The sequence below is a fragment of the Centroberyx affinis genome, unplaced genomic scaffold, assembly GCF_046629955.1.
Source record: "Centroberyx affinis isolate AG114_WGS23_722 - 3 ecotype Tasmania unplaced genomic scaffold, CSIRO-AGI_Caff_v1 ptg000019l_1, whole genome shotgun sequence".
NCBI lineage: Eukaryota > Metazoa > Chordata > Actinopteri > Beryciformes > Berycidae > Centroberyx > Centroberyx affinis.
Genome location: NW_027278734.1, coordinates 21,213 through 35,959, shown reverse-complemented (window position 1 = coordinate 35,959; position 14,747 = coordinate 21,213). Strand labels below are relative to the sequence as shown.

The window sequence follows — 14,747 nt, the reverse complement described above, 5'->3', positions numbered from 1 at the left end:
CTCCTCAAAATGCCCCTTCAACCCGGAGGTGGACCCTGCTCTGTAGAAACAGCTGCCCTCTAGTGGCCCCAGCTGGCTGTAACTGCAGGCCCCCACCAGCCGTTGCCTGCTATCCATTTATACTGTAGTCCTTTCCATCTCTTAAAATGGCAATAGTAAACACTCAAGATAAGAAACATTGTTTATTATGGAAGAATTTAATTGGCTTAGAGGGAATGAGACTGACTTTAGGATGGTTTCAGTAAATCACCTGTGGCTTTTTGGTCAATCACTGCTTGGGGAGAGGCTGGCCAGAGTACTTTTGGTGATTTATGTCTGTCTGCTGTTGGCTGCCTTGTTGCACCGACACGTGTTGCCGGCTGGGTGGAAAAACCCTGAGAAAGACTTCTGAGCGAGCACAGTGCTGCACTGTACACCATGTACATCTGAGGGAAACCATGCCACAATGTACAGCTTTATTGCTTCACATGGGTGATGGTTTGCTCAATTAGATCAACTAGTTGGTGGGATTAATGCTTAGAAAGAGGCAGATCTTTCAAATGGGATTTACTGAATCAAGAACAGAATGTACAGGCTTTTCTGATCTGCTTCCCCCCCAGTCTATCGTCATAAAATGAGTAATCAATCAGATTTGTTTGGAAAGCTACTGGGAAGGGTTTGAATAATGTGGTACTTCGTCTCCTTTCCCCAAGTTATTCCATAAGCCAGTTATTCTCCACACACAGCTGTTCAGCAGATCTCAGAACGTTGGAAAAGGAATCACACTGTTTATTAAAACACAGCCCAGAGGGTTGCCACATACATTAAATACCGTAACATACAGGGAAAAGTCTGGCTATTTGTTTTCTTTGTCATTAATTCATTGTAGCCATATTATAAAAATATACTATGTCATATTTCACATATATATTTTTTTTTTTTACAATTGGAAGGCAATTAAAAAACACAATATCCATAAATATCCATACAACTAATTATTTTTTTAAAACAATTTGTTTTCATTTTCTTTATTTTACAAAAACGTTATTGAAAAAAAGAGTGTTTTCATATAAAACACTGGTTTGAACGTAAAAATGGACCCCATTTCAGAGTCTGCTATTTTAAATCCCATCCCAAAAAGCAAAAACACATAATACAAAAAAACAAGTGACTGTTACAAAAAGGATTGGTCTCACATAGGCAATTTTTTTCACAATTGGAGTAGCATGGCCACAGTATTCCAAAGCTACAAACAACCAGGCTTCATAGTAGCCTAGCACAAAATCTTGGCACTGACACTTGTATCACACAAACAGTGTTTGGTCTCACTATACTATAGTAATGGCTTTAAGACTTTTCCATTACAACATTTGACACATTTTGATATTGCAGCCTTGTGCAACTAACACTGAACTTGTACCAATAGAAAAACACAAGGCTTGTCAATAGAAAAGGAATACTATAGCTGGTTCGGGTGTTGCTGGATGCAGGTAGCATTGGCAACTGGTAACTACTACCAATAGAGGACGCCCCTTAAAGATACCACCAGGGGGCAGTCAAATACAAGGCAGATGGAGGACCAGTTCAGCACTGGGATGCCTTGTATAATAGCTATGAAGAGCCAGAGAGAAAAACTGAGAAGTAGTTCAGGTTTAAAAAGTGTGAAGGTATAAAGACTGGATTGCTTATGCACCTTGTTAATTCAAGGAGAGAATGAATGCTTCTTTCAGAAAATCTCAATAACTGAAAGATGTAGACTGGATAAGAAACCACCGGCTGTACTCACGTTCCTGAGTGGCAGCAGGCATAGCACTATATTATCAGAACACACACTAAACATTCACAAACTCACAATCAAACGCAAAGTCACAGCAACATAAAAACGTCATTGACCTTGGAGAGATAGCAGACACAGAACATGATGACTGACAGGACACAGCTGATAGGAGCCTTCGGGAAGGTGACAGAAGTTGTCATTGCATTAGAAAGTCATTGCTTTAGGCGCTGCCATTGCATTATGTTGTTGTTGCATTTTATTGCCTTTGCATTAATATGACGTTCCATTATCAAGTCATTGCTTTAGCCTGTCAGGCCATACTGATGATAGCATTGTATTGCCTTTGCATTATGATGATACTTCATTAGGATGCCATTGCATTTTGATGTCCAAGAATTATGATGCCAATGTATTATGAAGTCAGCGTCTTTGCAGAGGACCAGCCAGAAAATTAGCTAAACCCAATCTGGGATCAATCTGAATTGCAACAGAACTCATTATCATTCAGTAATTTGCCTCAGCTCAAAATCCCTAAGAATGGATGAACAGGAAGACAACAGAGGTCAAGAGTCTGCTTCAGGACTTGAGGAAGACAAGACATGTAAACGACAGACTGTTGCCTAATATAGTTTGCGTTGGTGTGATGTTTCAAGTTAGACAGTGATAGCCCAGACAAAACAAATTGTCAGCTGCAACATCACAAAGGTTGTTTACACACCTTAGTACACAAACACACATCTTCTCCAGCTTGCAGGATTCTTTAAGGCACCACGGTGTTTAAATATCCAAGAGAGATTGCAACAGCTCTTCATCCCATCCCTAATATTTACATGGTTTTAATATGCATCAGTTTCGGGGTGTAAAGGAGGGTTAAATCCATACAGAGGGCTTGCCCTCTCCTGATTTGCTGCTGCTGCTGTTGCTGCTGCTGCCTCCTCCACTGCTGCCTCCTTTGCCATGTTTGAATCTATGTTTGCGCTCCTTTTGTGGCTGAGGCTGTGGCTGAGGCTGGGCCTGGATGATGTTACTTTGGGGCTTGTCATCCTGGTTGTCCCCGAGCTGCTCCTCCACCCGGTGCTGCTGACTGTAGGCCTGGATGGCCGCCTCCAGTTGCTCGTGAGCTTGTTGGATCATGTCTTTGTTAAGGGCCACGCGGGCCTCCCCTCCAGTGGGGAAATTATCCTCATTGCTACCAAACTGCTGCTGCTCCTCCTGGGCAATGTTTGCCCGGTTCTGCTTGCATGCCATCTTGGCATTGCTAAGGTCCGTGTAGGGGATCTGCTCTGGCTTCACCACAATGTTGTAGCCCGGAGGAGCCGATGGGGTGTTCCAGGAGAATGGGTAGCCGACGTAATCAGCACCCCCGTCTCCAACCACCCCTCCCCCAGAACCCGTCTCGGGCCCCGGCACCCCTACAGATCCCTCCACACCCCCATTGGTGCCCAGTAAGCCCAACTGGTACTCGTCCTCCTGAGGCGGGCAGCGCCTACGGCGCAGGATGTCACAGATGGAACCGATGCCCAAGTGGAGCATCTCCCAAACGTTGAGTGTGAGGCAGAGGACAGTGACACCATACATGATGCGCAGGAAGATGGTCTTCTCTGTAGGCCGCGACACAAAGCAGTCGACGCTGTGGGGGCAAGGCTTCCCCGAACACACAAACACAGGCGCCACGCGGAACCCATACAACAAGTACTGGCCTGCAAGGAAGCCTGCCTCTAGTACTGTACGAGTTACTAGTTGCAAAACGTAGATACGCATTAGCCCCTCATCTTGGATACGCTTGCGTCCATCATGGCGGACCTTGGGTCTGGGTGTGGGTTGCAGTGGATCCCGTGGCCTTTTTGGAGGCTCAATCTCTGGCACTTCATAGATCATGGGGTCGTCCTCCTGGTCCTCCTCTGTCTCCTCGATGCCCCGGTGCTGCCGCGCTCCAAAGCAGATCTTCCTGGGCTTCCTGTGTGTGTAGCCCCCTCCTCCTGTTCGGACTGTAGGGGTGCTGCCTCCTCCTTTGGCCTCCTCCAATCGAGCAATCTTGTTGACAGCATAGCCCATGTACATGAGAGAAGGCATGGCCACCAAGATGATCTGGAAGACCCAGAAGCGGACATGAGATAGAGGGGCGAAGGCATCATAGCAGACATTCTCGCAGCCCGGCTGTCCCGAGTTGCAGACAAACTTGCTCTGCTCATCATAGTAGATGGACTCTCCCCCGACGGCAGTGAGAACGATGCGGAAGACGATGAGCACGGTGAGCCACAGCTTCCCCACGAAGGTGGAGTGGTTGTGGATCTCCTCCAGCAGCCGCGTGAGGAAGCTCCAGCTCATGGTGTCGCTGGACAGTGGGGCAGACAGGGTCCCTCTCTCGCCTGTTCACAGACTCTGCAGAGGCAGAAAGCAAGATGGAGGAGGATGGACAGTGAAGAAGAAAGAGAGAGAAAGTACAAAGGGAGAGAACGGGGAAGACGAGAGGGAAGACAAGATATGAGTTCACAATAAATATTTCCTACTAAAATCTCTCAGAAATTTCGAAGCACGATCAAAGCAACTAGCCTGCATTTTTAGAGAGAAGATACTGATCAGGAAGAGACTTTTACCCCAGAAGGTGGAAACAGTATATTTATAAGACCAAATAGTATTACTTCTGACAGTTCAGTGGCAAATCATTTGAAATCAAAAGTGGATATATATTAATTGGCTAAATTAAACTAAGTGGTCTCTCTGAACTGAGGCAAGCAATATATTCTTCATTTGATCTGCCGGTTTTTACTCTACCTGACAGTGTGTGGCACAAATACACATACACACAACTCAGAGCACAGCGCCACAGCTGCTTTCAAGTTTGAGCTTTTTAGGGCATTAGAAGACCAAACAGAGTGGAAAGAGGATATTAGTGTTAGAAAATACCATCAAGCGGCATTGAGAAGGAGGCGAAATAATCCAAATAGGGAATTTGCTATCACCAAATACACACACATTTTTATTTAACACCCTATCTCTTTTTCAAGAAATAAATCCTCTTAGTGAGCCTTCTTCTGTGTGAGGTGCAGTTTTCAGGATTGTATTAACTTGACTGGTTTGTTCTGGTTGGAAGGTGAATGGCATTGTGCTGCGCTGCGCTGTCGTGTGTGTATGTGCATGCGTGCATGTGTGTGTGTATGTGTGTGTGCATTTGAGCAGGCTTTAGGAGAGGGACATGTTGCCTATGTAGGTTAGCTCTGGGCTCCAGGCGGTCCAACTAAACCAGCAGAATCAGCAGGTGGCCGGGCACAAACCAATGGAGCAGGGAGTCAGACAGCAGACCCACATTAGCCCAGGCAGTGGAGCAGAACCCAAACACTGCTGTCCCTCAGGGCGGCTTTTAGGGGATGAATATGACACCTCCACAGAACTTTCCCCCTTACATAGCAGCAATGGCGCATGGCTTATTGTCAGCTGGACTGAGAGGAAAATCCAACCATGAATACTGGCTTAGGCTGGGGTTTATAGGGCTTCCAGGGACGTCGTCCTTACCAAGCAGGTTGAGAGCTTAGTCAGAGTGAGCTGGAGGAGGGAAACTTTGTCTGGGCGAGAGGAGCAGGAGCCGAGGGCCCCCAGCCCCCTGCTTTGTGTCTCCAGTAGAGGGAGAGCAGGAAGAGAGGGCGGGAATGTTTGGAACTGGGCTTGCTATAAAACATGTGGAGTATTGATCACTCTGACCATATAAGGACATGCCTGGGACGGGGGAGGTAGATGTCAGGAATCCTCTGTGTGTATGTGTGTGTGTCTGTGTATGCACAGGCACTATACTCCTGGATACAACAGTATGCGTCTTGCCGGCATATGAGAGCCCGAACGCCTAAACTGTGTACAGTACTGGAGACAGACGAAGCGGTGAAGTCCTTGTGAGAACTGTGTGTGTCTGTGCCCGACATGTATGAGTAAGCAGCACATGGCGAGAGAACGAAGCGAGAGGCTGCCACAAGCACACGGAGTCATACTAGTGTCCTTCCATGGTCGAGCTCTGTCTGACTTTTTGCCACATTACATCATTGCACTGTCTTTACGTAACTCTTACTGTGCTCCACAATTGTCCTTTAGCTATTAATACCCACATTCACTCACAGACGTACATGCATGGACAGTTAATTGCCAAGGGTAAATGGCATTGATTAAATATAAAGGTAAGACTATTCACATTAAAGGCAAAATTCCTTTTTTTAAATCTAAATGTCAGTGTGATGTAACAGGGAGTCCTTGAGTCAAACCTGCCAGTGGGTTGAGTTCATATATTTGGGTGTGCATGACGTAGGGAGCCTTTGATAGCTCAGCTGGTGAGGACTGTAGTTTGAGAGTAGCTGTTATCCTTAGGGTGCTGGCTGAAAGGAGTTGCTTTTTTGTGAGCGGCAGGGTGTCCTAGGTCCCAGGTCCATTCTCCACAACAGCCAGTGTTGTGTCCTGTCAAAGTGTCCTTTAGCAAAACACTTAACCCCTACCTGCTCCCTCTTTATACGATGCTCTGGATCAGATCATCAGCTAAATGCTTAAAGTGTAATTGTAACTAAAGACTCAGCTAATAAGAGTCCTTGCACGTTTGCATGCTGTCTCACCATAGTTGGAAAATAGTGTGGATCTGAGTGTGTGAATGTGGGAGTGTGAGTAACGATCAGTGAGTAATTTGTGTTAATGAGGGCAGCACTATGCAAACTGAGGTGTTTAAGGAGAGAAATGTAACAGTGATTAAAGACAGAAATATTGGGACACTTCCAGCCTGTCCAGTGCTTTGCAAACGGAGCTAGCCTCGCTCTGTAGTTCTGTCATAGCCTTCCTAGGGAGACCTAGGGTCACACTACCTCCTGACCAGGAGAGAACTCCAGCCCAAGCACATGGCTGCAGCTATCCCTCCTGCTACCTCAGCCACATATAACCTGGCATTTTGCTTTCTCATCCAATTTATGTCTGTGGGAGCTAGTGGGGCAGTTAGGGGTAAGAAGCTGACTCTGTGCATTAAGTTACCGGGGTGAGTCAGCCTCGCGAATAGCACCACACAGACACAGTGCGCAGAGTTATTCTGATATAAACAATGAGCATCAAATTGGTGGAAATCATGTCACACGTGAAAGCATCAAAAAGGCATCAGACTTTGTGCCCAAAGTCAGACCCAGAAAAGGAAACAAATGCTAAGCAACGCCCCTCTAGTTGGGTCCCACAGTGACTTTATATAATAGGACACAGCAGCTTTGAATTGGAGTCACTTTCAGGATCAATGGTTCTATAGCCATAAGCCCAAAAGGTCATGACTGTGTAATCGTGTGTCGTCACACTACCAGCCCCTCTGACACATCCGGCCCACAACGCAGCTCATAGTCCGACCAGAGCAGTGGAAGGCCCATGGACAAGGTCAAAGGTCAGCAGGGCCAGGTCCCAGGGGGCTAACTCCCCACATCAAGACCACACGCACCCACGCAAACAGACAGTTATAATTACATTTAGTGTCACTGGAGGGATCCCCTCAGTCACTGGCTTTCATCCCTCTGGATCTCACACAGCCACACATCCAGATATACAGTACATACACAGGCAGACTTGCAGACAGATACACACACACACACACACTCCAAAAACTTACAGTGCAAAGCCACACTAAAACAGTAACACCATGCATTGGGGTCAGCTGAGGTGTTCCTCATTCACTGTAATGAGTCATGGTGTGGACACAGCGCTGCAGCTGGAGGGCCGAGCGCTGGGGAGGGACACCGGGGAGATCAGCCCACCGTGGGACAGCCCCGGACCCTGGGAGAGGACAGCACCGGGTGGGCCGAGTGTTAGAATTGTGTAATAATGAGATGTGTTGCAACTGCATGCATCATCTAGGGCAGTGGTTCTCAACCTGGGGGGTCGGGACCCCCAGGGAGTCACGAGATAAGTTGGCGGGGGGAGGTTGTGAGATGATTTATGGGACAGAAAAACACATATTTCTGCTATACAAGTTTATTAACATGTCCAATTTGTTTGGATTTTTCTCAAATTTTTGCTATTTTCTTGTGAAATACAGAATAGTTTTCAGTCTCTAGGTTTCCTCTGATAGTCAAATCAAATAAAATCAAATGACACAACCTGATTTGTGGTTGAACTGTTCACCATTCTGCACTTGCACACCTGTGCCGGGGGGTCGTGAGAAGGCATTGCTTCGTGGTAAAGGGTCACAAGCCAAAAAGGTTGAGAACCACTGATCTAGGGGAGCTCCGCAGAGCAACAGGTCAAGGTGCATCCCAGCTACTCATGAAGGAGTGATTTTCATACCGGTTCCTGGTCTCTCTGTACGTCAAACGTTAGCACCACTCTCTCTGATCCTTTGTGTAGCATAAATGATAAAACTATGCATCATCTCTTTCTCGTTAATTTCCTCTTTTCCCATGGCAACCAGCTTTTGTCTCCCTGTTATCTGTCCCTCAAGCAATGTAGTGCAGTCTTTATGTCTCTCTCTCTCTCTCTCTCTCTCACTCTCTCTCTCTGTTGCATTTTTCTCTCTCTCAAGGTTGAAATGACACTCATCCCCAAAGGGACCAAAATACTTTAAAACTGTTTTGTCTACATATTCCTGCTAGGCTCGGATATACACATTAACACGCACACACATACACACACACACATACACACACACACATACACATACATATACACACACACAAACACACAGAGACACAGGCCAACGGCAGTTTAGATAATGAACGTACTGTAAATGGTAGAAAAAAGCTCTAATGAGTGTGCGTGAGGGTAACAGATTTATTACACTCTGGTTGAACTTTAACCAAGTGAAGCGTATTAAACGTGTATATTTATAGACAAACAGATTACGTTTTAGTGCTCCTTTAACTATTACTGTGCATAATTTAAATGAGTAATGAATAGATTTTTAATTAATAAATCTGAAGGTATTGGGGGGTCACTATTCAGTAAGTATCAACAGGGGCATCAGATAGCGTTCACTGACTGTGAACGCTGTGTTATTCTTGTATTTGTCTCTGCTTCTTTCTCTCACACACACACTCATTCAAATATGCACACACACACACACACACACACAGACACACACACACACACACACACATGCAGATGGGGGTGTTGCTGTCCATCCGTCAACTCGTAGCAGAGACGTATTTCTCCCCTGCAGTGTATAAATGTCAATACATGCGTGGGGTTAACATTCCCTCAGTCTCCTTCATCATCAGCCTCATTATCAATTAGATCTCTCTTGCTGTGGTTAAAATGATTAGAAAGGATCTTGAGGCAGATCCAAAAAAAGGAGCTGTCTATGTTTTGTTTAGCCAAGATCGATTTGGCCTCTAGTTGATCCTGCTGGTCTGTCTGCTGCTGGACTGCTGCCTGTTGAGCACTCCTAATTTTGACTTTCCACTTAACTCATGTGTGATTATGATTACATCTTTGCTTATGTACATTGCTGTATGTTGTCTACAGCATTTATGATTGTCATGATGCTGCTGTCCTCTCACCATCATCATCATCATCATCATCATCATCATCATCATCATCATCACCATCATCATCCTAACCTTCCCCTTACCCAACTGTAATTAGAGCCCAGAGAGGCAGTGCTCCACTCCAAGGCAAACAGATGCAAGTGTGTACACAAAAATGTGAAATCAAAGCTTTCCCAGACTTCCTCGCCAGCTTGCCACTGAATCTCATTCCAAAACTCAAGCCAGATCTCCCTCAGGTACATTTTTGGTTCCAAACAGCTAACTTCTTTTCTTTAATTTAACAAACAACTAACTTCTTTAGGGACTTTGGTTGTTGACACCACAAACCCATGTATTGATTACACACCACAGTCAGAAGCTAGTGTTCCTTAATGGAATACACCCAGTTTTTCTGAGACTTAATTGTTAATTGATGAGAACTCAGACACCAAAATCATCCATGTGTCCCCAGTAGATGCTCCATGCTAACACTTTAGCATACACTGTGTTGAATGATAGTAGGTGACTAGCATTATCCAAAGAAGACTGACCTTTTAGTAATAAAAATGTTGTCAGTTTTTTTTTATTATATGGCCTTTAGATTCATAAGTTTTACAAATGAATTATCATTGACTCAATGCAGCTGCTGTACCTCGTTCAAAACATTACACTATTTTTGTATCATATTTTGTGTAAATTTTACCAAATCTCCTACACAAAACTTGCCGACTTAGCTGCATATCATTTAGGATTACTTACCATTAAGCTTTAGACCTGCCACAAGTTCTCATTTCTCACTTTTGAGAGAAAGCTAAGCTGCCTACCATCACTCAACATAGTATATCGTCACCGTGGAGAACCTCTTATCTCCAAAACGTCAACTTTTCCGCTAGCTAAGAAAAGCAGGCCTTGTTTTAGTTTGACGGCCATGCATTTTTGAGTTTATCCAATGGGGTTTGAAAGGGTTTTTAAAGCCCAAAGATGGTAGAGTTTTCTCAATCCATAGGAAACCATGTAATCCTTCAACTGAACTGAATGCATGAAAATCACCAGAATTACAGTTAACCAAAAGGTTTTCACATGACAGCAGCGTTATGATAAAGAGTTAGTGTGGCGCAGTGGAGGAAACTGTCCACCGGGAATTGTTGTTGGCATGGCGATATAAAGATATCGTTCAGCATGATGTTGAGAGGCCACGAAAAAACTTCACTCTGCCAAGATAAACGTGTAATTTGTGCCAAATGTATCAAAATTTACAGATGCCAGTCACATAATCATGCACACAAAATCATGCACATTTTTCGTCTGGTGGCAAGATGGCAAATCTTATTCAAAGAATAATGTAATTGCACATATTTGGCATTTCTTTGGGTTCAAGCCAAGTTGGCCGGGTCAAGATTTGTGGTATGAACGCCTCGGCTGAACTGTGCTACAAGACAGTTTTCACTGGACTTGTGTGCCGAAGGGGCATTTTGTAGCCTAAGTAATTTATTGAGGGAGAGACAGACAGCAAGGCAAAATATGAGTGTGTGAGAGTGAAACTGTGAGAAAGAAGGGGGGAGGGAGGGAGCGAGAGAGAGAGAGAGAGAGAGAGAGAGAGAGAGGTTTATTAGGCCGCTTGCTTCAGAAACATGGCTTTGTCTGTTTGAGGAAGCTCCATTCTTACATTTTATACTAACAACAATCAAGAAACAAGAATTCTAAATTGTCAAGGGAATTTCCTCTGGTGATGGATCCAGTCCCAATCCAGCAGAGTTTGTGAAGCCGCCACAACAGGCAAACAACAGGCAAAGCACAGTAATGTGAGCTGAGGCATGTCTCACATAAACTCTGTAATAGCTCAATAAAAACAACACCTTTATTTCCCAACATGCAGAGTGTAGCTACTAATTAACTGAGTTGAGATGAAAAATAAGGCATAAAGGAAGGAACTCGAATTTAGCGCATAATAGAGGCCTATTGTGTAAAGGGGCATATGTAGTTTTACTTAAAATGAACTTTCAATGTTTGTAACTTAATTAGTGTAACCTCAGTGAGGTTTTGGGCTTTTTACCTCACCTGCACATGTTCATTTCTTTCCCTTTCTTTCTTTGGTAATTCTCTTAATGTATTTTTTTGCTTGTTTGTTTGTTTTTTAGTATGTTCAAATAAACTAAACTAAACTAAACTAAACTAAACTAAACTAAACTAAACTAAACTAAACTAAACTAAACTAAACTAAATGGAATCATCTATGAGCTTCTTTTCAACTAATATAGCAAAAATAATATCTTTCACCATCGTTATCGCCATCAAAGGAATATCATTACAGTAGTAGATCATTTTCATATAGATATATGGATGATTCTGGTGTCTACGTTCTCAATTCTTAACGGCGAAGTTGAATATCGAGCCAATCTCCCAAAAACTTGGAGTGTTCCTTTAACCACACAAAACTGACAATAACACAAAGCATCAGAGAGCTGAGAGAGGAATGACTGTGACCTCTCAGTACTGGAGCGTGGTCCGTTACAGGCAAGGTCCAGAGGAATGTCCTTGTTTTGGGGTCAATGCTAACCTGCCCTCTCCCTCTGTTATGCCAGTGGCATCCCCAGGCTTCACTGATGCCCGTCTAAGTTAAGCCACTATACCTTGCATGCAATACCACACAGGCTGCACAGACTAATCTGCTTGCTTCATGGCAGGCCAAACATCTGTCCATGATGCCCCCCTGAATTGTCATATTTGGGTTAAATCGCAGAGGTTTTTTTACCCCATATAAAACTGCCAAACATTTACGGAGAAGGGGCATGAAAGGTCACCCACATCTGCCTGTGATTTCATGATGTAGTAGAGATACCCACTATAACAGCACTGTGGGGGACCAAGTGCAGAGAGAGCGGCCCGACCGCCAGCAAATGCTCTCTCCAATTCGGTTCGGGAGGGAAAGAATGGCTTGAAAAGCACAGGGGGTTTTCTCATAGTGTGGTTCCCCTATCCCTGCTCCGAGGGGGCTGGATAAGCTCCTTTGTTGAGCACTCAGAGATATTCAAATCACCAAAAACCCAGCATAGCTAAAAATGGAATTCTTATCAAGGCTTTTTGGTTGCCTGTTATATTTTCTGAGCAGCAACTTCGTTAAAAAACGGGTCCCTGGAGTGATTAAAAAACAATCTTCAAGTGTGTATGCCAAGAGTGACTTTGCGCTAAGTTGAGTTCACCCGCAGAAGGTTATCAGAGCTGTTAATCGCATCCATTTCATACACTAATCTCTGCCAGATTGTATGGTGACGGCGTTTCAACATACACACACTCACACACACACACACTCACACACACACACACACACACACTCGCATACATGCACACAAACACAGAGACTTACTTGGAGAGTGATCAATGCACGCAGCCCCTCAAACACAAATAAACTGTAAATTCCACAGAGTTGAGGAGACAGTGAACCCCAATTTGGGCCTCTGCCTCATAAAAAAGTCTAGCTGAAGACATAAAGCAATTTAAGACACCAAAAATAATACAATCTCAGTATTTGTGGCGAGGGATAAAAATAGACACAGAGTGCTGGACAATAGATGAACATTTCACTGAGCGGCCAAGTCTCCCTCCGGTCCGGTCAGATATGGACCTCTGGCCCGTGAGAGAATCTCAAAGATGAGGAAGTCTTTGGTGAGACGGATGACATTAAGTGGGGAGGGAGGAGAGCTCATAAGGACCATATTCCTCCCTGTATTCGTGGGAAACAAAAAAATCTCTCATTAACAGTGTCCGAAGGGAAGAAACGCAACCGTAAAACAGTTCCATATGTTACAGGAAGAATCTCCCGGGCAGCAGCACCCTCTCCGTGTGGCAAACCAAGACATCTGTGCTTTTCCTTCAACTTCACACAGGGAAAAATGCATGCATGTAAATGTACTTTTTTAGCTTTACCCATCTAAGTTCTTCAGAAGTCGATGATAGAGTGCATGAAGAAATTGCACCCAGGTAGCACTGTCCCCAGACCAGTTTTGCTAGGTCGCCATTGTAAATAAGAATTTGTTCTTAATGACTTGCCTGGTTAAATAAAGGTTAAATAAAAAAATAAAATAAAAAAATAAAAAAATAAAAAAGATCTTGCAAGTCTAAATATCTGTCAACGGGATTCTGGTTTGGCTTACTGGCAGACCTGAGCGGTTACAGATAAAGGATTATTGTCTTTGTCATACCTTGAAGTCAGGTTCAAATTAATTAAATACAAGAAATAAGCACACGTTCAGACAAATAGACAGACAAGCACAGTAAAGTGTAAAGATGAAGCGGCATACTCACACTACTCCTTCTCTCCCAGACGCCAGGTACTGAGTCCTTTGTCTCTGAACCTGAGCCCCCTCATCTCTGTCTCTCTGTCTCACTTAGCCTCCTTTACATACTCCTTAACCTCGTCTGACATCAGATAGCCCTGACCTAAAACCAACAGCAGCATCTCAAACAAACAAAAACACAAAACAAAACACATGGTTCCGGCTCCGTTGTCCTACGAAGAGCCTCAGTGTGTATGCTTAACCAAGTGTGAGCTCTTCCTGAAAGGGAGAGGGATGAGGGAGGGAGAGCATCTTGCCTCTCTCCCTGTGGTACTCACAATGGTCCTCACTTACCCCTCATCCCCTCCAAACTGGGTCACGGTTGGGGGTTGGGATGGGTGTGTGTTTGTGTGTGTCGAGAGGAGGAAGAGGAGGAGGGGGGGGGGGCTTAATACCCCCCGGAGGGGCAGAGGAAGGGGAGGGAGTCTGGGCAGACAGACAGTGATAGGGTAGAAGGGGAAGGGTTGAGGGGAAGGATCCATGGCTTTTGGAGGTAAATGATATACAACTCATTGACTTTCTGAGACCTCTGGCCACTGGAGAGGAGCAAGACAGCAGAGTGTTTTCAGGAATATAAATGTTAAGCTGAAGGTTAGCGCTGGGCTGCAGGAGCCAGACCACTAATTAGGAATCTGGCCTTTGAGTTTCCTTTACACTGCTATAGTGCATCTCAGATGGAGAATTTAAAGGTGCTATGTGTAGCATTTTTACATCAATAAATTATTACCACATTCATTTTGAGACATTAGTATGATTACCGTAAATAAGCAAAAACGTTGGTGAGAAGATTGTCAGCCTCTACCGGCCTCAAATTTTATTTTTGTGTTCCTCTGCAGGAAATCTGATGGATTTTTTTACAGCAGAAAACAAAAGAGGGTGCTGTTTCTCCAGAGGAGAAGCAGAGCCAAAGATTTCAGAATTTCTCACAATGGCAGATGGAAAAATCACTTTCACAACATCCTCTTCAATAAAGCCAAAGAGAAATCCTTTGATCAAAGAAGCAAAATCCTCGTTGAGACAGGAAGCAACAGGGTTTATGGGAAATGTGGTCTTAATTTATCAACAATGCCACTGGCACGAGATAGGCAAATTAATTTGACAATCATATTTTGATGTCCACATTGCTACACGTTGCACCTTTAACACTAGAAAGGCCGGTGGATTTTGAGGCCTAAGAAAAGGCCAATAAGCTGTCAA

General features: G+C 44.3%; 1 protein-coding gene across 2 annotated transcripts; it reads right to left on the bottom strand.

Moving 5' to 3' along the window:
* Window positions 1-2,626: 2,626 nt before the first annotated feature.
* On the bottom strand, window positions 2,627-4,084 carry gjc1 (gap junction protein gamma 1). Of its 2 annotated transcripts, XM_071539953.1 has the most exons (4): window positions 3,746-4,084; window positions 3,238-3,709; window positions 2,828-3,135; window positions 2,627-2,746 (listed from the first exon to the last, which is right to left on the bottom strand). In XM_071539953.1, exons 1-4 carry the CDS (start codon window positions 4,082-4,084, stop codon window positions 2,627-2,629), a joined length of 1,239 nt encoding a protein of 412 aa, XP_071396054.1. The 2 variants fall into 2 exon arrangements, with proteins under 2 accessions (XP_071396054.1, XP_071395974.1); XM_071539873.1 differs by having other exon boundaries at window positions 2,627-4,084.
* Between the last annotated feature and the right edge of the window lie 10,663 nt (window positions 4,085-14,747).